The sequence below is a fragment of the Myodes glareolus genome, chromosome 25, assembly GCF_982192425.1.
Source record: "Myodes glareolus chromosome 25, mMyoGla1.1, whole genome shotgun sequence".
NCBI classification, from domain to species: Eukaryota; Metazoa; Chordata; class Mammalia; order Rodentia; family Cricetidae; genus Myodes; species Myodes glareolus.
This window is the reverse complement of record NC_142050.1, coordinates 38,474,946-38,500,967: the sequence shown is the minus strand read 5'-3', so window position 1 is coordinate 38,500,967 and position 26,022 is coordinate 38,474,946. Positions and strand designations below refer to the sequence as shown.

The following is a 26,022-nucleotide window of genomic DNA, read 5'->3' as shown; positions in this document are numbered from 1 at the left end:
CCAAAGCAACACAGAGTCACCCTGTTTAGAAAATAAAAAATAAAAAAAAGAAACCCCCAAACCCCTGAAACTATTGGTTTAAATTAGCCAGAGATTTGCTGTTCAATTTGGCAGGAATCTCCAGCCAGTGTGGGTGTTGCAGTGGAGCCAGGGTTGGGTAGCGCGGCGTTGTGTCCTTTCAACTCAACCAGTCCTGTCACTCAGGCCTCACAAGCCAATCAGAGCCTCCATCGGACCCGCCAGTCAGATGGGAGGGTTCTTCCGGACGCCAGGCTCAGCTCCTCTGCTCAGAGAGTCGGAAGTTGGCCTGTTTGCTGTCTGTGTGTGGGCTTCCCTATGGGGAGTGTGCGAGCGAGCTTGTCAGCAGCACCATGGTGAGTGAGGGGCTGTCCCCAGGCAGGGAGGTGTGGCCGACCGTGGTGAGCAAGGGGCTGCTGTCCCCAGACTGGGGGGAGTGGCCGGCTGAGCCGCGGGAGTCGGTGTGGTGGGTCCTTCCCTGGCTGGGTAGGAGCCAGCGGCCAGACGCAGTGTTCCTAGTGCTCCTGCCTGGTCCTGCGTGGTTCTGCGTGTCCCGTGCATTCCTGTGTGTCCCGTGTGGTCCTCTGTGTTCCGTGTAGTCCTGCGTGGTCCTGCGATGTCGTTGCAACTCCGTGGGCCAGGACGGCAACCTCTGAGTAACTTCACTCCGTGGGCTGCATCTGGGCAGGGCACTGGGAACTGGACTGTCCTTAGGAATAGCCTTTTTGTGTAGGTCACTCTGATATGCAGGCGCCTGTAATGCTTGTATGGCCACTATGGCAGAGTTGGCAAACTCCGAGAACCCTTGTCTCTCTAGAATCTTCCAGAAGTTCTGCACTTGTAACATTTAATATTTAGATTTAGGATCCTTCTGGAGTTAATTTTGTGGAACTTGTAAAGGGTATCTCCTGTGTAGAATAGCGCTCCACTGCTAAACTGTGAGGTGGAAGAGTGGAATTGATGGTATGTATAATGGTTTATCAATTCTTAGGAGACATTAAATCACAAAGTAGAGAGATGGCTGTCTCTCAGGTACCCCAAAGATAAGTACTATGATGATCAAGCCTTTTAGAGATTAGTATAAGATGTAAATGTTTGTTCACTGGGATTAACCAGCCAATAAACTACAATTCCCATAACAAAGGAGACAATCCCGATTTACTACCAGCCAAGAGTCTCATCCCCCATCAAAGAACAGACCTTTAACATGGTGCTCAAGGGACCATTACAATGTCACAACCAACATTAAGCCCTGGTGTGCCATGAAGATTATATACACACACATACATATATTAGTTTTGTTTGGTTGGTTGGATTTTCAAGACAGAGTTTCTCTGTGACAGCCCTAGCTGTCTTGGAACTAGCTCTTGTAGACCAGGCTGACCTCAAACTCACAGAGATCCACCTGCCTCTGCCTCCTTACTGCTGGGGTTAAAAGCGTACACCACCACTGCCCAGTTCAACACAATGAAGATATATTAATTCTAGAACAGCTGCATCTCCAGTCTTTTTGAAAAGCAGGTTTGAGTCAAGATCTCCTATGCTGATTAAGGTGGACTTGAACCCTGTCTGTATCCATATGGGGGCATTGCCCTGGCTATATCCTCCTGGCTACCACCCTAAATTCTTGGGTTACAGGTCTGCAGCACCACAGAGTTCTAAAATCACCAGTCTGAGTCACGTAGTGGACTGTCCGCTGCAGTATCCGGGAAAGGATCTATGTATGTGCATGACTTGTCCCTTCAGACCAGAAGAGGAGGAACAGTGTCCTGTGTACACTGCCAGGGGAAACAGAGTGGACAATAGCTAGATCAGAGACTGAAGTTGAAGGCAGTGAGCTGCAGGTCCTCCATTGTAAAGAAGGGCCTGATGGGGCAGGTTGGGTGACTGTGTCATTTCCAAGCCTGTATTAATTCCTTCCATGGAATAAAGACAGAATTAGTCGTATACAGTTTAGGGGGGGGGAGTAACTTGAAGCACTGGAGTATTCAATTTCCAGTTAGGGAACTCTCCTGTGCAGATATATGCAGTCCTGTGGTTGACACAGTTAACTCAGCTGAGAGGTTTGAGACACAGGCCATTGGCTTTAACTCTGGGCCAATTTACAGCACTCTGCAGCTTACATTTTACGTGGGACAAAGTCATACAATGTCTTAATAATGGCATTCTCTCTAGTGGGGACGTGCCTACTCTGTTTCAGAGTCAGTGTAGCTGAGACAGTGTTCTTTTGATTAGGTTTATCATTTTAAAGTCAGTTATTGGTTTCATTTTTAAAATTTCATTTTCTCTTTTCTTTCCTTTCCTTTCCTTTCCTTTTCTTTTCTTTTCTTTTCTTTTCTTTTCTTTTCTTTTCTTTTCTTTTCTTTTTCTTTTTTCCAAGACAGGGTTTCTCTGTAGCTTTGGAGCCTGTCCTGGAACTAGCTCTCGTAGACCAGGCTGGCCTCAAACTCACAGAGATCCACCTGCCTCTGCCTCTGAGTGCTGGGATTAAAGGCGTGCGCCACCACTGCCCGGCCTTAAAATTTCATTTTCTTTAAATTCATTACTGCTCTAATCTCTATATGTTTATATTTTCCAGTGTTTCCTTGTCATTAAGAATTTCATTCCATTTTTTCTTAAGCACTATTTATTTATTTGTTCATTGGTTTATATCAGTTTAGAACAGTGGTTCTCAACCTGATGGAGTGTCTAGTCTCTCTTTGGGGGATCAAAGGACCCTATCACAGACGTAACCTAAGATCACTAGAAAACACAGATATTTACATTATAGTTCATAACAGTAGCAAAACTGTAGTTATGAAGCAGCAGTGAAAATAATTTTACAGTTGGGGGAGTCACCACAGCATGAGGAACTGTATTCAAGCTTCACAGCATTGAGAATGTTGAGAACGACTGGTTTAGATCAATGTCTCCCATAGCTCAGGTTTGCCTCACGCTGTCTAGCTGAGAATTCCTTTGAACATTGAGTCCTTCCTCTCCTGGGCACTGGGAAGACACAGTCCTGCAACTCCTTCCAGGCTGGGCCTTTACTGGTCTGGGAGAAGGAAAAATAGATCAGTGAAAGGGTGTGGTTCAACTTCTCTGACTTGTATTGGGAACTTAACAAATGAAGAGGGACCTGTGCAATAACTGAGCTCACTGACCAACTGTAAAGCAGGGGTAGTCACAGCACAAAAGGAGAGGGGCAAGAAGGAGGACAAGAGCCTCCCTGCTTTGACCGTAGTAGACATTAGCCATGAGTAGTGAGGTAATCAATTTTAGATGATCAATAAATGTCCTGACTGGCCATTTCTCAGGTTCACAGACCAGGCCATCAAGAATCTTGACTGAAGAACGAAACTTTCACGAAACCAAATTATTGTTGTCACACTGGTTCAATCAAAATAGGTGAACTGGATAGGAGGGTGCCTAGTGTGGCTGTGTTTTCCAGGTTTAAGATGAACAACCCGCGAGAAATGGCGTGAGTAGTATTTGGTGAGCTCTGATACAAACCCTAAGCTCTGGAGCACATGGTTATAAAGCCTGCTTCAACTTCTTAACATGATTTTTGGGATTATAATAACATCATTTCCACTCTTTCCTTCCTGCCTCCAAGCCCTCCCAGCAACCCTTCATGGTGTAATCGATAGCGTCCTGTTGTTTTAACAACAGGTACAGTTTGAATGTGGTGTGGGTTTGGCTGCTGGACGTCCCGGCTGGGAAGCAAAGGGTTGACTGCACTGCACATTAAGTGTGTACTGGAATGTGCTCAGAGAGAACCCTATGCCCTGGAAGAGGAACAGGACGTGCTCTGGGAGAATGGAAGATTCCACTAAACTTCAAATTCCCCAGACTAGGGTCCTGACTGTCCATAGTGTGGAGGGGCTAGAGCTGGGAGGACTTGTGGAGTCTGAGTCATTTGATCTCTGCTCACCCAGTAGGGTAACTGCTAATGTCCTGAGACTCAGTTCCCAGTCCAAGCTAATGAGGGACTCTGGAAGGCTTAGTAGTCAGGAGCCGCGGGCAGTGGCTTACAGGTACTTTCCAGGATTCTCCTTTGGTTCTGCTGTAGGGAGCTGTAAGGAAGACCACAAGCCATGCCATGGTGACTGTGGGGCTGAAAAGGAAAAAGAAAAATATACCACCCTTGATGCTGGAATGCAGGACCTTAGAAATAAACAATTCAGGCCCCTTGCTGTAAGGGAGGGGAAGGGAGCCTTTTGTCCTGTGACAGGATGTGAGTCAGGATATTTACAGTCTGCCATCAGGTCTCCAGCTAGGAAGGCAGGAAGAGAAAAGAAAAACAGGTAGCACAACCCCCTCCTTGGTATCCAGATGGGTCTCCAGCCAGGACAGGAAGCCCCTGGACAACCCCCCTCCTTGGTATTTAGATGAAAGGTCAAGAATGTGCCACTCAGCTTAGCCTTATTTGAATTAACCAATGAAATGAATCCCCATAACCACGCTTTTTTGCTTCTGTACCCGCGCTTTTGCTCTCCTATAAGAACCCCTCACCCCCAACCTGGGGGCGCGCAAGTCTTCCGAGAGACCTTGTCGCCCCAGGTACCTGTGTATTCGAATAAACCTCTTGCAGTTTGCATCCGTAAGTGTGGCTTCGTCGGGTTTGTGGGTTCGGGGCCTCTCTCGCTAGGAAGACATCCCTCGGGGGGTCTTTCATTGCCACTGTCCACAGGCCAGGAAGAGCAGATTGGCTGAGCTGTCGGAGTCCTAGCTGTTGGAACTAGGATGGACCATGAGTCAGAATATGGTTCTGTTTTTCCCCATGGTGACCTGGGCAGTGGATATTGGCCTCTAATCCTTGCTGAGTGTGGATTCCCTGGGGAGGGGGTGGCTCTGCTACCCTGGCATGGGATGCTTGTAATATCACTGTCCAGTGTGCAAACACAGGCACTGTTTTTGTTGTGCAGTGGAAGGCAGATTGGAAAACCGAAGGCCTGGTTTCTAGAAGTTCTGAATGTTGCTTTCCACTTTCAGGTTTGTCTGATAAATATTTCAGATAGTTTATAAATTGATAGGAAGGAGGTGATGGGGTTTATTCTTCAGCAATACATGATTAGAATGCTTCTAACTTCTGCTATTGTCAGCCACTATGGTGTGATTCTGTGAAGTTCAGTTCCAGGGGAGCAAAGGAATTTCTGAGCTCCAAAGGTATCTCAGGTTTATATAGTATTAGGCAGGTAGATAGGGCATATTCCATATTTGTGCCATAATCCATGTGGCAGGAAACAGGTATTAAATTATTCTTCTACTTTTTTTTTCTTTTCTTTTTTTTGTGATTGGGCATCGTTGGGGCTGAGTTTGCCTGAAGTCACAGTCAGCTCTGGAGGAGATGACCTCCATTCATAGGGAAGGCTCTAAAGCATGGATTCTCCCTGGAAGAATTATCAGTAGCTGGAGAGTCAGAAACATAGCAATTCAAGGGTCACTTTGAATTAATTTTGTGGGAGTCGTGAAGTCTGTTTATTTAATCTCTATATACACAGAACCATTGGTTGGGGGGGGTAACATTGGTCAAAATCACATTTTTATTGAATGAGCTCATCCTTTGGTCTTTTGATTAAAAGTTGACTATAGTTTTGTGCTTTTGTTCTTTCCTTTCCTCTCCATCCCCTTTCTTCTTTCACAAGTATTGTACACACTCTTGGTTATTAGACCTTTTGTGGTAAGCATAGGAGTCACATTGTGTCAATGTGTGCACTGTTTTTTTTTTCATAATCATTGAGCATTCTGAGTGTTTCTACTTTGCATGTAGCTTTGTAGTTTTCTTATTATAAATTGTTGGTCATTGTCTTTGGATTGTATTCAGTTTATGGTGCAAATTGACCATATACAATACTTTAATACATCATAAGGTATATGATGTATTATGTTAATACACATAACATCAGTGTTATGTTCCCAAGGATCTTTTATTTGCTTCCTTATTTATTTAGGTTTTGTTGTTGTTGTTAATCTGTGAAAGACTTTTAGATTATTGGGTAAAAAGTTTTATGGGGCTTGTAGGTCGTTCGGCACATATTCTTCTTGGGGATGACCTGAGTTCAGATCTCAGCATCCAAGTTGGGATGCTCATAACCACCTGCTACTCCAGGCCCAGGGGATCTGACACCCTCTTTTCTGGTTTATCACCTGGACACACATGGAAGACATTCTCTTGAACACACAAATATACACATAAAATTGGAGATATATTTGTTTTCAAAAGTGCTTGTGAGTCATTAAGCAATTAAAGCAAAGCAAGTTGCTTTAGGTGTATTATACAAATCAAACAATGTTGTTTTTTTTTTTAAAATCTGTTATCTGTATTTGGTTTGCAAAAGTTTTTCTTTCTTCACTCTGATGCAGACTGATATCCAGTCATTAATCATAAGACAAGTGACCCTAACTTTCATGAGCAAGAAGGTAAATATACGCATAGTTAATATAACAAAAGTTATGTTTTATTATGCTGAGAGTCATCACACAAGGTTCACACTCTTAATTCCTAACTAAGATCCTAAGCCTTCTTGCCAAGACTGCTCACCTGTGTGATGTATATTAACTTCAGGTCATGTCCAGTCTCTAACAGAAGTCTCTGATTCAGGGGTCAGAATATGGGGGAGATGATGCAACTTCAGGACTGTTCAAGGTGATGTCTCTCCACAGTGCAGAGCAAAGCATTGCTCTTGGTCTCTGTTTATATACTGTCCAGTGGGCATCATGGGTTCTAGAACTGTGATTGTCTTGAGTGAGTGATGTCTCTCTGGGTTCGGGTTTTGGTTGTCAGGTATAGCCTTGGGTAGAGTGGAATTCTTGACTAAGCTATTTTTATATACCTAAAAGACTTATTACAAATATGCTATGCTTATTGCATTCTGTTCCCTGGTCCCTGAGGCGTACAGAGTGCCGATGGAAACCACAGAATTATTAACAATTTGGGTTGAAGAGATAGCTCAGAGATTAAAAGCACTGACTGCTCTTCCAGAAGTCCTGAGTTCAATTCCCAGCAACCACATGGGGTGGCTCACAACCATCTAATGAGATCTGGTGCCCTCTTCCGGCCTGCAGGCAGAACACTGTACACATAATAAATCTTTAAAAAAAAAAGACATTACAGGGGGAAAAAAAGAATTATTAACAGTTTCACAGCAGTTTGCCTGTCCATCTGACAAGGCGTTGTTAGCCAGTGTTTGTTCAGTAAGATTCCTGATGTCTGCTATATCTGCACTGATGTCAGAAAGGAGATGCTGTGCTTAGCTACAAGTGAGGAGCCAACCAACACGGCTCCGGCAACCATCAATTGTAAAGGTTTTCTTGCAGCAAACCTGTTTCCTGAGGAGTAGGAGAAGGACTGATGTTCTCCTAAATTCAGGCTTAGAGCAGAGTTTTTTAGGTGGGAGCCATGAGATTGAAGGTAAGTGAGATCTTCTGGATCCTAGGTGTCTTGCAGGTAGACTGAGGTCAAGCATCACTATGGGCTCTGGTAAACCACTGGTGTGGAAGTAAGAGGGTTGACAAATGCCATCTTCTGGTGGGCTGTGAAGGATTTGTTGCTTGCTACATGCCACAATATTATACAGTAATTGCTCAGCCATCTTTTAACAAGCGGCTTATCAGAGCCAGTGGCCTGGTAAAGCTTAAACCAAAAGGCAAGGCTTTTTGGTGTTATTGCTTTTTTGGTGTGAATAAAGTGACTGTCCTTTGCTGTGGATTTTTCTCTGTAGCTGACTTCCCCTTCTGTTACATATTTGGGAATTAATTTCCTAGTTCAGAACAATTTCCCACACCCAGACCTTGTTCCTCTCTCCTGTGTAAATGCAGAGATCTGCCTCCATGCAGTTATCTTTATCAGGAGGCATTTGGTCAGAGTTTAGAGTCCAGGCAAAGAGCATCCATCTAAGATATTCCTAGACCTCCAAGGACATAGAATTACTACCTGCCCAAGCTGCTGCTCTGGTTTTACCCTACAGCCAGAATGACTGATAACAGCTTAGCCCAGAGCTGACTATTAGAGCAGTAAGTCTGACTCCAGACCTAGGCCTGTAGATACTGCAGTGTTTGGTGGATGTGCTGTCTGCGACAGAGCCATGGCTTCTCCCTGGCTGTTGACATGGGTTGCTTGGTTACCTGAATCTGTGCATGCTGGGAGAGGAAAAAGCAGTGCACTAGAAATAAACTCGTTAGCCCTTTACTAACCACCTAAAAATTTAGTGTAACAGATTAACCTTCCCCTCTAGAATTCCCTGATGATTTAATTCTCTCTTAACTAACTTTCTCCATTACAGAGTTTACCAGACATGTACTAGCTACTCCCATAGATCAGTGTGAGTGTGTGTGTGTGTGTGTGTGTGTGTGTGTGTGTGTGAAAACCCTTATTTGATTTTTCTACGGGGCAAAAGAATTCAGGCCGTGGGACCTGCTAGGGCTGAGGTATTGCTGGTTTTAAGGTTATATATGAGTGGAAACTTTTGTAATGGGGAGGACAGGGAACAATGATGTAGAATTAAAAACAATGTAGAACAAGGGAGAACAGGAAGGAACAATGAGAAATGATGTATTAAAGAGAGAAGAATAAAGAATTATGATAGATGGAACCTGTTGTGAGTAGACTTCTTTACCCTCAGATCTTTAGTTGTTCGTGGCGTCTTTAATTGAACTCTGTTAGTTGTTCACATCCCATCCTCCTCTATCAGTAATACATGACTTCAGGCTGGAATTCAAAGGATTTCCACCTTATGGGGAAGACATATCCCTTATCAAATTGGGGTCCTTTGTGCAGAGTTCCTGAATTTGATATAATAAGCTTGGTCTTATGAGCCACAAAGTCTCCAGTGCCCCATTCCATGAACAGTGGTATTTGAGCAATCATGTAAAATTAATAGGGAAGCCCTGGGTTTATATGCTTTCATGATTCCAGTTTGCAAAGATCCATACGCAGTCTTCCACCAATGTAAGTTTCTGTGTCTGCTTTTTGATGTGATTCCTTGGCACAGGGAACCATAGAATCTAGGGCATCCTTTGGTTGCAAATTGTTTCATGTCTGCTCTTGGTTTGATGTAATCAGTTCGGTAGCCAGTCTAAACCAGGTTGGAATTTCTGCAGACTGGGAAGTAATGTTCTGTGTTTGTGAGGAAAGAAGTGTGTGATGTCCCTGGTATGCACATTCAGAGGAATTCGGAAGTCTGTTGTTTCATTTTCATGTAGTGTATGCATGGAGTCACAGCTTAAAATTCTTCCTCATTTAGCAAGCTTATTATTTATTTATTTATTTATTTTTGGTTATAAAGGTTGGTTCCAGTATAGCATTGATAATTAATTAGTGGATTCCACTGTTCCTTTGTGTCAGTAACGGTAGTTGTCTTCTGAGAGTGGTGTATGAAAAAGACTGGTAGGTCAGTTAGGTTGCTTCCTTCTTTATTCCACCATTTAGATGTGTTTTTTTTTGGCGGGGGTGTATTAAATCTTATATAGTGGTGGTCCAGTTGAAGTTGGAGCCCTTGATGAACTACAAGGAAATTTGTACATTGAGCATATGGAACACAGAATGCATTCCTGGTATATGTGAGGTTTAGGATGAAGTCTTCATGGTCCCAGTGTTCTGCTAAGAACCTCCTCCAAGGGATAGTAGAGTAAGTCACCAACATCATACTTTACTCTTTGTTGTGGTGGTTGTTGGTATAGTGATGGCTTCATTCATTGTTCCTTTTGCTATAGGTATTTTTGTGGATGAAGGTGATGACGTCTCTAACTTTGACCATCTCAGTGCTGTTGGTGATGGTGAAGCTAACAATGGTGCTGTCGATGAGCCTGAGCGTGACTCATTGGGTAATGTTAGACTTTCAGAACTCAACAGGAGGAGACCCAGGAACAGTGTCTTGGGTGCCTTAGCCCAGCAGATTTCTACCATGGCATTGTTCCATCTTGTGTTCTCTTTTATTTTCTTTGTAAACTTTCTGTTAGGCATAGGCTGTCCTTTGTTATGGCCCTGCCTTGCCATATTCTGTTTCCCTCTCTTTCTGGGGTGAAGGTATAATGGCCTGTTAGCACCAGTGCTTAGTAAAGTAATCCTAAGACTATTACTATCCTTATGAAAGTGAAAAATCCAATACATTGGTTTAGCTACATTATGCTTGTAGATCATCTAATTTTGTAAGGTACTGATTTCTCTTCTTGTTTGTGGTCCAGATGGTATTGCCGGTTTTGGCTACTGCGACTTCTGTTTGCTTTAATTCTTGAGTATTTTTGTCCCTATAAACACATTTATGGGGAATTATTCTGCATGGTCAGGAAGTATCTGGTTGTTCTATCTCTAAGTCTGACTTAATAGCATCTTCTAAGGGAAAAACTCTATTCAGTCTTTGTCTAGTATTGAACTCATAGCATGCAATTTCAATAGCCTTTGTCAAGGGGTATCTTTGAGTTGTAGTAAGTTGGTTTTAAGGAATCCAGTCCATCTTTCAATATTGCCAGCTGCAGTTGGGATATATGCTAAGTGGAAGACCCCCTGTATGTCCATAGTCTGGGACCTCCTCTGGACTTTTGAACCTGTAAAGCGTGGCCCTTGACCTGACTCAGTAGTTACTGGGCAGCTGGTTGGTGACTATCCAACACCAGAGTGTGTGTTTTGTTGCTAACTGGTCTGGCCTATGAGTTTCCTTAGCTAATCCAAGCCCTGCACTTAGAACTGTAAGTGCGCTGGCATGTGGCCCTGGGAGCCTTCAAGGGTCCAATGAAATCTATTTGTAGTTTATAGTTAAATTGTTCTAGAGCCCATGCTACAGCTGTTACCTGATGTCTGAATCTACCTTAAAGTGCTGGACAAAGTTGGCAGTCTCTAGTGGCTTCTCTACAGACCTGCCTGGATACCTTAAAATTCCTTTTATCAACCTGTGTGTGCCTATATATTCCAATATTTTATGTAATCTTAGGATATTTTCTTTACTAATTATGCTAACATTCTCAGGTTTTTTAATTTTTCAGTCTGGGTTTCCTTTAATGGTATCCTCAGAGGGTTGTCCTGATCTAATTTGATTGTCCATTTCTCCTCAGTTTTCAGTGTTAGGGGTGAACTTCCAAGTTTACCAACTGTCGTCCTTGATAGTTTATTCTGAACTCGTTCCCTAGCAAGTCTTAATATTCCAGTCTTTATTAAACATAATGCCAATTTGACTGCTTTTTCATTATTTTTATATGTCTGTCTTGCCTTTGTGTGCATTTACATGGATAAACTAATTTTTATGTTTTTGGTGGTAATGTTTTCCCATTACCACCTATGCCTCCCTTGGCTAAATGTCTTTGTCATTTATTTGCTGGTTAGTGTTTTTTATTTTGGTGGCTATACCACTTCACACACACCATTGTGTGTGATTGGATTGGAGAAGATACAGACTTTTCCTTTTGCCTTCCTCAGCGGTCTGTCTCGTAACCGGCAGTGCTGCTATTACGTCAGCATGTTGTGCTACTTTGGTGGTTCCTTTTCAGGAACAGCCACTTGATTCTCTGGGCTATTGGCTCCTGCTTCATGAGCCATCAGAAAACAGTTTGTTAGCCAAACGCTGCGCCCATTCTGTTGGTTCCCATAGTCCAACAGATCCGTCTTTTGGGTGAGGGGTGAGAGGTTTAGGAATGGGGACTATAGGCAACCGAGCTATCTCCTTAGTGCGGGAAGGCACAAAGACGGAATGCAGACAGGTACCGTTTCCACTGTGATACCTTTTATTCCCTGGATAAGCCTGCAAAGCACGCTGCCTGTGAGCAGAACCAGTCCATCATTGAGCACGTATCTAAATGCCTGTTCTCAAAGGTTCAGTAACTCTGCCAAATGCCTTCTCACATTGGTGGAAGGTCCACAGGTTCTTCCTGCTAAGAGAATGAATGCTTTTAGCCAGCAGGAAATGTCCTTAAGCTCCTGAGGAAATGGAGGTATTTATCCAAATACTTGACTGTGCGAAAAGGACTTCCTTGGGGAACAGACATTCTGCTACAGTTGGAGAATGATGGAGTGTAAACCCTGAGCTGTTCCCTAAGTGTGTTCCCTTGAGTCTTAGTCTTACTGTATGGGCCTGTTCGCCTCATAAGCTCCTCAAAGGGAATTTCCTGATATCTTACCCCTTTGCCATTATACCATATTCTGATTTCTCTATACTTCCTAACTGGATCTTGCCTTTAATGGGCTCAGGCTCTCGATCTGCACTGTGTGTGGTTCACCCTTGGGGTCAGGTGCATCCAGTTAGTAAACCTCTAACTTACCTGCAGGGCTCAGCGGGGATTCCTGTGTGCGGAGTCATCACATCCTGTGGTTCCACGGTGACACGAATAGCTTCCAAAGAATTATTTTGTGTAAGGAGACTGCCATTGTATATATTTTCATTCTTTGAAGCCAGCACAAAATCTCCCAAAGGAAAAGGCAGAAGGGCACTTCCGTAACACATAGTGAGAATCACTAAGATGAAAGCGAAAAGGTGTTGGAGAATTGTGGTCTGCAGTGGTGAAATGCTGGAACTTGGTCAAGCAGCAGTGGTCGCCACGTGGTCCTTGCCACTCATTACCATTCTACCTTAATGTTCACGCAAGACAACATCTGAAAATTATGTCATCAGTTGATAGTGAGGCAGTGAGTTCCTTTAGAGCTGAAGTTATTCCTCACCGAATTCTGTTGCTTTGTCATTCAACAAATGTTGGAGATGTGCCAAGAGTCACGTGATGCTCTTGCAAGCCAAGCTACAATGTCATCTTTTGCTTGGAAGTTTTGTTAGAATTTTGACCTGGACGTGGGCCTAGTAGTAGTTTACTTGCTTGCATTTTTGTATTTTTTCTTAATTTTTAATTTCCCTTCCTAAATGAGCTTCTAAATATGTGTTGGCTTTGGTTTCCTGTTATGTGTATCCTTGTTGACTAGTTCCATTCGCTAGCAGTTTGTTCGATATTTTTCTCTCTTTGTAAGTCACTTCCACTGTGTATGTCTCTTCTCCTGGAATGAGACAGATACCGTATCCCCATTCTCTCATAGTCCTTATAATCTAAATGAAATATACCATATACTAATCTTTTTTTTTAAATTCAGGTTTTGGTTCTTACTATAGAACTGACTGGAATGAATCTTGATATTGTAGACAAGTTGGCCCAAACTGGTCTGCCATAAAATTACCCTTTATTCTTGAATTCAGAGTCCACCTTTTAAAGCTCATTATACATGTTTATGTACTGTATAATTTTTTCTTTGTCTTTTTTGAAACAAGGCCTTACCCCACAGCCTCATCTTCCTGAGCTATAGGATTAGAGGAATGATCCACAATTTCTGGATCCACAGGTTTATTTTCATTGTGTTCAAAAACAAAAGAAAGTCTTGAGATAATCCTTAAAATAAACCTCAAATTTAAGAATGGTACAAATAGGGGCTGGAGAGATGGCTCAGAGGGAATCTAATTGGTCAGGCTGAAGCCTTAGAGAGGGAATGAGATTAAGAAGAACCATTTAAGGTAACAGAGTTAGTAGCAGTGAATTGTAATGAGTGTGAATTAGTGGAGCAGACCTAGTTAAGAACAATGTCTATCAGGGACCAGAAAGTGTCCTTATCATTGGGGTATTGAAAGAACATAAACACACTATTTGTCTTGTCAGTGTAAACACATGTGCCTGATAGTCTACTCTTTTCACACACAGAGATGCCACAGTGCTTTTGTGGAGGCCTGAGGACAACTATAGGGTTTCCTTCTAACATGTGGATTCTGTGGATCAGACCAGGTCTTTAGCCATGGTAGCACCTGCCTTTACTGGCTGAAGCAACTCCTTAGACCTCATTTTTAAAAATTATTTGTTGAGCCTAAGGACCTGTCTGTTCCTAGGCCTCAATGTTGTGCCTAAGGATCCAACTCAGGTGGTCTTGCCTACCTATTCCTAGGCCTCAATGTTGTGCCTAAGGATCTAACTCAGGTGGTCTTGCCTGTCTATTCCTAGGCCTCAAGCATATGCTGATTTGCTTTGCCTACTGTCCTAGGACTTCATACTGTCAAATACGACTTTCATTCAGTTCCACAGTACTTGACCATGTACTGCGTTTTATTATTTGCATACTCATGTATAGGTTTCTTGGTGATCATATGCACATACATGCAAAATATCCTCAAATAATCCTCAATGTTATCAGGATCAAACTTTTATAATTATTACTTATGACACAATTTTGCTGTTATTGTCCTCTTTAATTACATTGTTCTATATGTCATTATGCAGATACTTAAAGAGTTCAATTTCTGTGTGTTAATTAAAAGCAGAAATATTTATTTCTGGTATGGAGTAATATTAACTGTACCATATCTGCTTCTCATTTTGTGCATAAAGTCTGAGCATCCCTTCTTGGATAGTGTGTATTTTAATGCTTGGTCATTACATACTTAGAACAGTTATAGTATTATAGTATACTAATAGGAATTTTTATTTTTAATTATAAAGTTCTTGAATTACTGTTTTCAAATATATATTTTGTTGCTTCTCTGTATATTTTTTGTCATAAAATATAAGCAAAGTATAAAAATTAGTGATAATTTAGTCTGGTATTTATAGCAAAGTACATATGTAGACCATCATTGTGAAAAGATTCTCAGAACTAATAATAAAATACAATTCTGGATTTTAGTGTTCCTTTGAGGATATTTAGGAGACTTGAAAATATGATAGCATATTTTGATAGATATCAAAATGGCTATCCCAGCATGCTTCATAAGTCCATTTGCTTGGAATATCTTTTCCCAACCCTTTACCTGAAGTAATGTCTATCCTTGATGTTGAGGTGTGTTTATTGTATGCAGCAGAAGGATGGATTCTGTTTTCACATCCAGTCTGATAGTTTGTCTTCTTACTGGGTAATGGAGACCATTTATATTGAGAGATAAAAATTTTGTTATATTGTTGTTGTTCTTTTTTGTGCATTTGTGTGTGTGTGTGTGTGTGTGTGAGAGAGAGAGAGAGAGGGAGAGAGAAAGAGAGAGAGAGAGAGAGAGAAAACAAATGAGTGAGTTTCCCTTCTTTTGGCTTTGCTGCTGTGAGATTATTTATTTCCTGTGGTTTCATGGTTGTAGTTACCCTCTGTGGATTGGAGTTTTCCTTTAAAGACACACCTTCTGTAGGGCTGGATTCATAGAGAGATACTATTTATATTGGATTCATCATAGAATATCTTATTTTCTCCATCTATGATAATTTCTAGGTATAGTATTCTGGGCTTGCATCTGTGGTCTCTCAGAGTCTGCAGCACATGTGTCCAGGCCTCTCTGGCTTTTAGAGTCTCCATTGAGAAGTTGTGTATAATTCTTATAGGACTCCTTTATGTGTTACTGGGTGTTTTCTCTTGCAGCTTTTAATATTCTTTGTTTTGTGTGTTTAGTGCTTTGATTACATGTGGTGAGGGGACTTTTTCTGGTCCAATCTGGTTGGTATTCTGTGTGCTGCTTTTACTTGTATAGGCCTCTCCTTTAGGTTTATAATATAGAGATATTTTCTTCTATAATTTATTGAAAACATTTTCTGTGCTCTGACCTGGATTTCTTTTTCCTCTATTGTTTATTATTCTTATATTTGTTCTCTTGGACTATCCTAGATTTCCTGGATTTTTTTGGTCAGGAATTTTTTTAGATTTAATATTTTCTTTGACCAATATTTCCATTTCTTTTATCATATCTTCAGTGCCTGAGATTCTTTCTTCCATCTCTTCTATTCTTTTGGTGAAGCTTGTATCTGTAGTTCCTGTTTGTATTCCTCAGCCCTTTTTTCCAGAATTCTTTCAGTTTCTATCTTCTTTATTGCTTCTATTTCCATTTTCAGCTCTTTAATAGCTTTAGTCATTTCCTTCAACTGTTTGTTTCCTTTTTCTTGGTTTTATTTAAAGGATTAATTTATTTCCTCCTTTTTTGTTTATGTTTTCCTGTCTTTCTTTAAGGGATTTATTCATTTCCACTTTAAAGACCTGCATGACCTTCATATAATTTGTGTTAAGGTTTTTTTTTCTCTCATGCTTGAGCTATGCTGTTAGAGTATTCAGGGCCTGCTATGGTAGAATAACTGGGGTCTGGTTGAGACATAGCACCTTGGTTGTTACTGGTTATGTTCTTATACTGGCATCTAAGTTTGGGATGGTTAGATATAGATCTAGGTGTTGATTAAAAGGTTTGTCTTAGTTGGGTGGGTATTATGTTCTTTGGTTTTAGGTTCCTTTCTGGATTTTTCTAAAGTGTGATGGCTGCGCATTGTCTGATTTATTGGCCTGCTCAGCTGGTGTGTTCAGTGAATGCCTGCTGGTATTGGTGACTGGAATACAGCAAAGAGTGTGGGGAGGGAGGTCTGTGGGATCCCATGGGATGTGGGCAGTGGGAAGGGAGGCTTCAGCTGCTGATCCCTTGCAGCACTAGGGAAAAGCCTGAGGGGACTGGGACTGGCAGGACAGAGCACATCTCTGCATTTTATGCTCTTCCTGCCACATCTTCCCCAACGATCCCTGAGACTTAGGAGGGGGTTGTATTATATAGGCTGCTTCAAGACTGAGCATTCCCCAATCACTTATTCTCTGCATCTTGGTCACCTAGGTACCACCATGCCAATCACAGTCTGCTTCACTTAGAAGCATCTGAGTTGAGGAATGGGAGATCTGTTGTTCTATGGATATAATGGTAAGTTATTTTAAGTCAGATTAATTGTGTGTCCACTTAGCAGCATAATAGTAATACATCCTTCCCTAAAGCCAATGACCTGCCAATCCTTAAGTTCTAAGTCTGCTAATGGTGCCAGATATGTGTTTCATCCTGTGGAGAGGGACTTGTATACAGTCAGGAAGTGGTTGTTTACTCCCATGATATTTGTGGTGCTCTTATACCAGTGGGCAGGCCTTGTCAGATCAGTCATCATTACAACTTGAACTGTTTGCAGGTGTGCATGACTTATGATTACTTGTCTCCTCCAGTAACTTGCATAGCACCTCCCAGCAGTGTGAAGACCAGTCAGTACGGATGAAGCTTCTGCTTTTTTACCCCTTTGATTTTGCCATGCTCTATGACTCAAGCATATGGTGTCTTCAGCAATAGGTCTCATGGTCAAGTTCTTGATCACCAAGAACAACAGCAGTACAATGTTGTAAACAGAGACTACTCTTTTGTTCCCAGCCACCCAGACCTGAATAATCACACAGGAACTATATCATTTATAATCCTGCTTGGCCAATAGCTTAGGCATTTTCCTACCTAGCTCTTACATCTTAAAATAATCCATTTCTATTCATCTGTGTATCACCACAAGGCTGTGGCCTAACGGTAAGAGTTTCGGCATCTTTCTCCTTTGGCAGCTTCTGGCATCTCCCTGACTCTGCTTCCCCCCCCCCCATTTGGATTTCCCACTTGACTTTGCTTTGATAAGCCATTGGCCCAAACGATTTTATTCATCAACCAATAAAAGCAACACATATAAACATGGGCATCCCCACATCACAATGTACTGTTTGAAGGGTCTTTGGGACCTAATTGGCAAGAACTTCAAAAGAAGTAACTTAAACATGGCACAGAGTTTTTATTTGTTACCCTTTGGTGTCAGTAGGGGCAATGCTGCTCTGTTTCAGAGTAACTCTGAATTTGTAATTTTAATTAACAATTTGTGAGAATTTGGAAATCAAGTTTACTAAGTTTGGCCATTGATTTATATTGAGGCCAAGCTGTTAAAATCTGTGTCCATGGAAAAAGAGAGAGGGTATTGACAGAGGTTTCTGTCCCGCCCGGTCCCACAGTCATTCAGTCCCGAAGAAACATACAGAAGCCTACAATAATTTTAAACTGGTTGGCCTATTAGCTCAGGCTTTCTTATTAGCTAACTCTTACATCGTACATTAACCCATAATTCTTGTCTGTGTTAGACATGTGGCTTGGTACCTTTCATCAGCAAGGCATTTTCATTTTGCTTCCTCTGTCTGCAGACTGAACCTTTCTTCTTCCCAGAATTCTCCTTTTGTAGTCGCCCCTCCTATACTTCTTGCCTGGTTACTGGCTAATCAGCATTTTATTAAACCAGTACAAGTGACAAATCTTTACAGAGTACAAGACCATTGTCCTACAGCAAGAGGGTATCATAGTAGAATACTGTGGGAGTCATCAGACTGCAAGGCAAGAGAATACCGGGAGGAAGAGAGAAGGAAGGTGTCCACATGGGTCAGCAGGCAAAAAGAGTCCAAGCCATGTGGTGAAGGGTTGTTTCAGATCCTGAGAACCCAACCCTTCCTACCACATGGAGCTGTGGTTATTAGTCCAAACTTCATTGGACTTAGTCCTTGAGATCCCCTATGTTTCCCTTTTGCTCCATTGTTTGATTAGTCTTCTCCTGAGTCAATCCATTGTATCTGCTGACTTCAAAGATGTCTCCAATTTGCTTACATCCCCCCCCCCCCCACCCAGAAGTTGTATGTAAGATGTTAACCCTTCCCCAGAGTTCCTGGTCCCAGTCATTACTAGTTCTTCCAAGCATTATTCTAGTTTTATAGATTTGGTTTTTGTTTGTTTTGTTTTGTTTTTTCTCTATGCCTAAGGCACTTAGAGAAAACTCCCGAGGCCTAGGCCCCAGGCTGTTACTGGTTCTTCCAAGCAAGTTTCTTCTCCCTGCATGGGGCCATAAAAGGACAGTCTTGCTTGACCAGGCAAATCCTCAACACAAAGAGTTGTCATGTAGTGTCATATTGTCCATCGTTTGGAACTATGCTATTTTTAAAAAGAAAACTGGGCACATCAGTCTTAGTCAATCTCTCTCTCTCTCTCTCTCTCTCTCTCTCTCTCTCTCTCTCTTTCTCTCTCTCTCTTTCTTTTCTCCCTTCCTTCCTTCCTTCTTTTAATAACATATATGTGTATGTATGTATGTATGTATGTATGTCTATAGAATTACATATATCTCACTTGGCATAACACATAACTTCTGCAGAGCCCCCAAATCCACCTTTCAGCTTTTATACTTTCTACTTTCCTGTCTTTATCACTCCCTGGCTCTTGTCCTCTAGGAACTTGTCATTGAAGGATGAACTGCTATTTCAGGTCACTGGTGTACTTAAGAAATAATTCTGGTAATATCTTTGCTCTGTAAGTCTCCCATCTGCCTAAGTGGCTAGAATTACAGTCTATTTAAAATTTTCAGTGTAACCTGTACCCTGAACCTAAGAGACACGTAAGGATAATAACATATGTATATGAAGTGTTGCTCAGCTGTTAAAAAAGATAACATCATGAAATTTGCAGGCAATAGATAGACGAAGAAAAAATCATTTGGAGAGAGGCAACCCTGATCCATAAAGGGAAACATACGTACTCATTAATAAGTAAATACTAGCTGTTAAATCAAGAATAATCACACTACAATTCACAAACAGAGAGTGTAACAAGGGGACTCTAGGGAGACACATGAAAAAATGTTTTTTCCTTATCGTCTGACATAGTGACTTGGGGCAGAAGATGTAATTGACTGAACAAAAATCTCCCGTATAGGATGATATATACTAACCCTTGTCTCTCATTCATGACTCTCTTTGTGGTTCTTACGGCATTTTTAGTAGGGGGTGCTTTCTAGAGGACGCTCCTTTGGGGATGTGATTTGAGAGTCTGTAGCCTCATCCCATTTCCTCTTCCTTGCGTCTACTTTTCTTGTGGTTGAAATTGATCAGCCGGCTTCCATCTCATGCTGTTATGGATTCACCACCATGGTAAATCTGTCCCTACATAACATAAGGTGCAGTACCAGCTTTTGTTTTTAATACTAAGCCTTTTTGATCACCTGTTTTTATTTATTTCTTTATTTTGTTGTTTTGTTTTTGTAGACAAGGTTTCTCAGTATAGCACTGACTATCCTGAAAATAGCTCTGGAGACCAGGCTGGCCTCAAATTCAGAGACCTGGTTAACTTTGCCATTGAAGTGCTGGTGTTAAATGTGTAGGCTAGTACACCCATGTTTTTATATTATTGGCTGGTGAACCTGGAATATAGATTTTTGTACGTTCCAAGCATATGTTGATGTGCTGAGCTTCACCAACATCTTGACTTTGGCAGAGGGTGTCATTTTTTCTCCTTGGATGGCATATATTCATGACATTAATAATGTCTGAGGGTCATGTGTCATTAGATTGCAAGTGTGTGACATTCTTCCTACTTGTGTATGTTTTGAAATTTTTTTATAAATACGAGTATTTTGTCAGTATACAGGGATATGCACCATATGTGTGCCTAGTGTTCCTAGTAGGCAGAAGATGGTCTCAGAATCTCTGAACTTGGAGTTATGGATAGTTGTGAGCTATGTAAGTGCTTCCAATTGAACCTGTCTCCTCTACAAGATCAGCAAGTGCTGTTAACTGCTGAGTTATCTCTCCTGAGATATCTTCTTATTTGCATTTACAATGCTCACATTTTATCTGTACATCTCTTAGTGGGTCAAACATGTATTCCCTTTCAATAAGCTCTTATTAATGTTACAGTTTTAACTATGACACTTCATGTTTCTATAGAATGGATGCCTGTCTCTTTGTAGGAATATCAGTGAGAACCTGATTGGTTAGGTTTTTTGGTGGGGAGCAGACTCCAAATATGTACCCCTGGCTACGCTGAACTCATTTCATAGACCAGGTTGGTTTCCAACTGAATGAGATTCATCAGCCTCTAAGTCTTGTGTGCTCGGGTTAAAGATATGAGATGGTACACCAGCTTGCCCTTCTTTTTTTTACAGCTAGTTATTGTTCATACAATTTCTCTGACATGTACTTAGTACTATTGACTTTTTTGTTTGTCTCTCTGTATGTCTGTTAATAGTCATTTCTCTTGGAAGGGTAAATCCCATTCAAAGGGCCAAGAAATGTCATGTGCGAGCCTTCTTTTCAATTTCCTTCTAAAGTAATTTGGGATTACATTATAAGTTCTCTGTCATCGAGTAAGTGTGGGAAGCTCCAAAATTATTCAGATATATTGACAAAGAAATATACATTTACATTGCGATCAATATTACTCTTTCTGTTGTACACATGTATGGGATATTTTAGAATTCAGTGACCTATGATGATGTGCATGTCGACTTTACTTGGGAAGAGTGGGCTTTGCTGGATCCTTCCCAGAAGAGTCTCTACAAAAATGTGATGCTGGAGACCTACAGGAACCTTACTGCTATAGGTAAGACTGAATTTTCCTTCAACTTTTAAAATAAGGGGACAGATGTTTCTTGGTTTTTGATGCCTTTATGTAACCTGGATTGATAAAGGGGAAGAATGTGGTAAATAAATCAAGTACAGTATTTAGGTTCACTGGATATATTAACTTAAAATTTGCATAATTTTCAATAATATAGCATACATTTTCTGTTACTATATTGTAGGCTACAAATGGGAAGACCACAATATTAAAGAACTTTGTCAAAGATCTAGAAGAAATGGAAGGTAAGTTTTATATGCAAGCTAATACAAATGTCCCACAGAAAATTTTTTTCCTCGTCTTTCAAGACAGGGTTTCTCTGTGTAACAGTCCAGCTGTCCTGGAACTCTCATTGTAGACCAGACTGGCATCGAACTCCACAGAAGAATTTTAATGTGCCCTAAAAGTTTTAAGGAGAAGCAACAGTGTAAATAAGCACAGTTTTAAGTGTATTGATCATTACTAAATTCTCACAACACTATGTACCTCAATATCAGGCAGCTTATCTGTGTTTTTAAGGTATTCCTCTAATAAAACAATGCTCCATTTTCGTCATAGCCTCGTGAGAGCTAGGCTGTATGTTGAACTGTCACACCAGTTAGGTCCATACCGTTCAGGCATAGCAAAGGCACACCTGTTGATTGGCTGATAAGGATATGTCCAAAATCTTCAAATCAGCAAGGACTTCATGGTAAAGCTAGTGTTACTGATATACTTGTGAGTTACCAAAGTTTAGTTAGGGGGCAGTTTATGAGAGTTAAGAAAGCTGTTATGGAGAAAACTGAATACCTATACCATATGTCTGTGAGGAACAAAAAATAAACTGTGTGACTATAATATGGGACCCTTTTATTTGTTATTCTGTCTTTAATGTTGTATCATATGTAACTTAGGAAATAGGCCAAGAGCTCAAACGATATGGAAGGAAGCAGTGTTCCATGCTCTTTCCCAGAACAATTAGAAGACACGCAGTAGTCCCCACTTAGTCTTTCTGACGTTGATGTAAGTTTACAAGTCATCGCTTTGTAACTCATTGGAAATGCATCAACACACCACAGAAAAGCCCTTTAAGTACAAAGTATGTAAATTCTTTGGTTTGTCCTAGTTCACTTTGCAAATGCATGATTCACGGTGTAGGAAAATGTTACGAATGTCATCAGTGAGGTCAAGCTCTGAGTTCTTCCAGTTCTCTTTAACTATATGAAAAACTCATGAAAACGGATGTTATAGAAGTAAGCCATGTATTAAAGGCTCTCACCATCACAGGTGTCTTCAGATAACCAAAAGAACACATATAAGAGGAACTCTATGAATGAAAAGAATGTGATAAAACCTTATTATTAGACTTCTCTGTGCCATTAGACCACACCATAAAATTAAGTCATACAGACAAAAACATTCATCTGAGTAGTGAATTTGTTAAAGCATTTACATGTGTCAACTATCTTTACAGGCATGAAAGCCATCATACTGGAGAGAAACTCCATGAATGTAATCAATGTGGTAAAGCCTTCTCACAGCAGAGTAATCTCCAAACACATAGAAGAACTCATACTCGAGAGAAACCCTATGAATGTGATTATTGTGGGAAAGCCTTTATACGTTACACTCATCTTGAAAGTCATAAAAGAATTCATACTGGAGAGAAACCCTATGTATGTAATCAGTGTGGGAAAGCCTTCTCACAACAGAGCCATCTCCAAGTTCATACAACCACACATACTGGAGTGAAACCCTATGAATGCAGTCAGTGTGGAAAAGCCTTTGCATGTTACAGTTATCTCCAAAGTCACAAAAGAATTCACACTGCAGAGAAACTCTATGGATGTAATCAGTGTGGGAAAGCTTTTACACGTCACAGTAATCTTCAAAGGCACAAAATAACTCATACAGGGCTAAAACCCTATGAATGTAATCACTGCGGGAAAGGCTTCTCTCGACAGAGTTATCTCCAGATACATATACGAACCCATACTGGAGAGAAGCCCTATGAGTGTAATCAGTGTGGGAAAGCCTTTGCACGACAGAGTTATCTCCAGATACATAAAAGAACACATACTGGAGAGAAACCCTATGGATGTAAGCAATGTGGTAAGTTTTTTGCAGATTACACTTATATTAGACTACATGAAAAAATTCACACTGGCGTGAAACTGTATGAATGTAACCAATGCGGGAAAGCCTTTTCACAGCCGAGTTATCTCCAAGTTCATAAAAGAATTCACACGGGAGAGAAACCCTATGGATGTAATCAGTGTGGAAAAACTTTTACTCGTCACAGAAATCTTCAAAGGCACAAAAGAATTCATACTGGACAGAACCGCCATGAATGTAACGAATGTGGGAAAACCTTTTCACAAGAGCGTCATCTCCAAGTTCATAAAAGAACTCATCTGGGAGGGAAGCCCTATGAATGTAAGCAATGTGGTAAAGCCTTTGCATGCCACAGTAATCTTCAAAGGCATGAAAGAATTCATATTGGAGAGTAACCCTATGAATGTAATCACTGTCACAAAGTTTGCACTTCACCATAGTCTTTGAAACCATGGAAGTGTTCATCCAAGAGGAAAGCCTGTAGTGTTTAATCAGTCTATCTATTAAAGTCTTCATACCTTACAGTAGTCCTTAAGGACACAAAAGAACTTACACTAAAGGAAAGTCTGTGAGAATAAAGAATTTAGCCAGCAGACTTACAGTTAGTTACACAAAATTATTTATTGTGGAGATAAAATCCAACAGGTGTCAACAATCTATTCAAGCATTGTGATGTCTCTATTTTGTTTTCACCTTCAAATTCATATGGACAAAGCCCTGTGGATTTAATTAGTAAGGCAGACATTTTAGATATCACACTTCTCTTCAATTACACGAAATAGTTTATCCCGGAGTAGAATTTATGGATGTGTACTACTCTTGTCTTCCTGTGATAAAGCATCATGTCTAAGACAACTTTAAAAAGAGCTTAATTTTGGCTTATGGTTCCAAAGCAAAACAAGATCATGAGAGAAGCGTGGCAACCAGTTTCAGACCTGACAGCTAAAGCAGGAAGCTTGGGGCTCACATCCTCAACATGAAGCATGGAGCAGACAGTGGAAACTGGGAGTGGTATGAGAATTTTAATATCTCAGAATCTACCCCCAGTGACATTTTTCCTCTCAAGGGCAGCATTTTCTAAGCTTTTCCAAATGGTACCAACAACTGAAAAGTATTGCTTTGATTTTGAAGCCTACATGATTGCTTTCTGTTATATGAACCAATTCATGATGAAGAAAAAACTCTGTAGGGAAGCCTTTAGAAGCATCAGCATCTGGGTTACAGGCAAGAATGCTTACACAAGAATAATATTCATGAGGGAAAATGATTGTTTAATGATTTATTTTAATTTTTATTTTGTTATGTCAGTGTGTCTTTGGAGATATGCATTGTTTGATGGTTCCAAAGAAGGATAGACCCTGTAGTCTTCTGGATTTCTAGCTGGAATTACAGGAAGCTGTCAAAAATCTCACCTGGTTTCTGTGCATAAACTTTTCTTAACTGCTTGGCCCTGTCTCTAGCCCTGTAAATATTTTAAAGCTCTTATATATAATTGTGACATTAGGAAATAGGGAAAAACTCATACAAATGAGAAACCCTGGGCATGTAAACAATATGGTAAAGTCTTTAGATATCAGAGCTATCTTCAGTTTCAAGAGAAAAAAAAAAACCTTGTTTCTTCTCTTTGTTATTAGAGCCTTGAAGCAAGAAAATTGTTTGCCATGTTCACTAAGGTCTGATTTTGGAGATCACAGTATTGTAGTTTGAAACTTTTGGAGTAGGTATTGAATTATATATGGCAAATTCACTTACCGAAATTTATTTGGTGGCTCATATAGTCCTTCTTTGAATTCTGTTCATTTTCTGTTGTGATCTGACTTGGCGGTAGGTATTTTTCTGCTGAAATGTATAGAAAGAGATGCCCATCATCTAAGTGGTCCATTGTTTATTTAAATATCTGGCAAAAAGTAAAGGTGTCTGAAAGGGCAGTGGGTTGTTGTTTTTTCAGACTGGTTTGGTTTTTTCAGACTTTCACAAACCCCCTTTAGATGTTGTTTGTTATCTAGCCTGGCTCGGATGCCAGTAATTCATTGGAGCTACATCTGAACTCATGATTCTCCTGTGTCAGCCTCCTCAGTACAAGTCCAGGTGTAGAAGATAGATCTCTAATGTGTTCTGTTTGACAGTGCATTTTAACAATGTTAATATGCTTAACAGAAGCGAATATAAGAAACATTAAATACCTCATGTGTGTCTCCAAAGCAGTATTTTCATCTATCTGATAAAGATAAAATAAATTAGAATAATCAGCAATCAACTGCATATCTCACAGCATAGTTTGATGTGCTATGGGTAGCTATAGATTATTTTGACATTTCTGCCTCTTCATGATCCAATGATCCAATTTTTATTCGTTTGGCACTCCATCTTGAAGTATTGCCTCCTAAAGGAATTTTCTAGAGAGGCCAGATAATGTAAGGGCAATGAGATTTATTTTCAAAAACATTTTTGTTGTGTCTGTGGGTGATTACAGGTTTGAATGGGTGACATATATGTTGGGACCAGAAGAAAACTTTGTGGGGTTTCTTTTGGCCCTCTTCACACGGATCAAAGTCACGTTGCCAGCCTTGCACACCAGGGACATTTTTTTCCTAATGAGGCATCTCACTAGTGCTCAAATAAGATTAGTAGAAACATTATATAGTAAAACACCTATTCAAATTGTGAACATATTGTCATTTAAGGATAAAGGAACAGTATAATTTGAATAATGAATCCTATTTGCAAATAAATATATTTATACTGCTAA

The 26,022-nt window shown here is 40.6% G+C and overlaps 1 protein-coding gene across 4 annotated transcripts; it reads left to right on the top strand.

The window, feature by feature from the left end:
- Positions 1 to 254: 254 nt before the first annotated feature.
- Positions 255 to 26,022, top strand: LOC146889590 (uncharacterized). Of its 4 annotated transcripts, none has more exons than XM_085683867.2 (6): positions 268 to 374; positions 9,712 to 9,822; positions 16,575 to 16,658; positions 21,035 to 21,161; positions 21,364 to 21,424; positions 22,633 to 26,022. In XM_085683867.2, the coding sequence occupies exons 3-6, from the start codon at positions 16,647 to 16,649 to the stop codon at positions 23,666 to 23,668; spliced, it is 1,236 nt and encodes a 411-aa protein (XP_085539993.1). In that variant the 5' UTR covers positions 268 to 374; positions 9,712 to 9,822; positions 16,575 to 16,646; the 3' UTR covers positions 23,669 to 26,022. The 4 variants fall into 4 exon arrangements, with proteins under 4 accessions (XP_085539992.1, XP_085539993.1, XP_085539994.1 ...); XM_085683868.2 differs by having other exon boundaries at positions 16,575 to 16,661; positions 21,022 to 21,161; XM_085683866.2 differs by lacking the exon at positions 9,712 to 9,822 and having other exon boundaries at positions 255 to 374.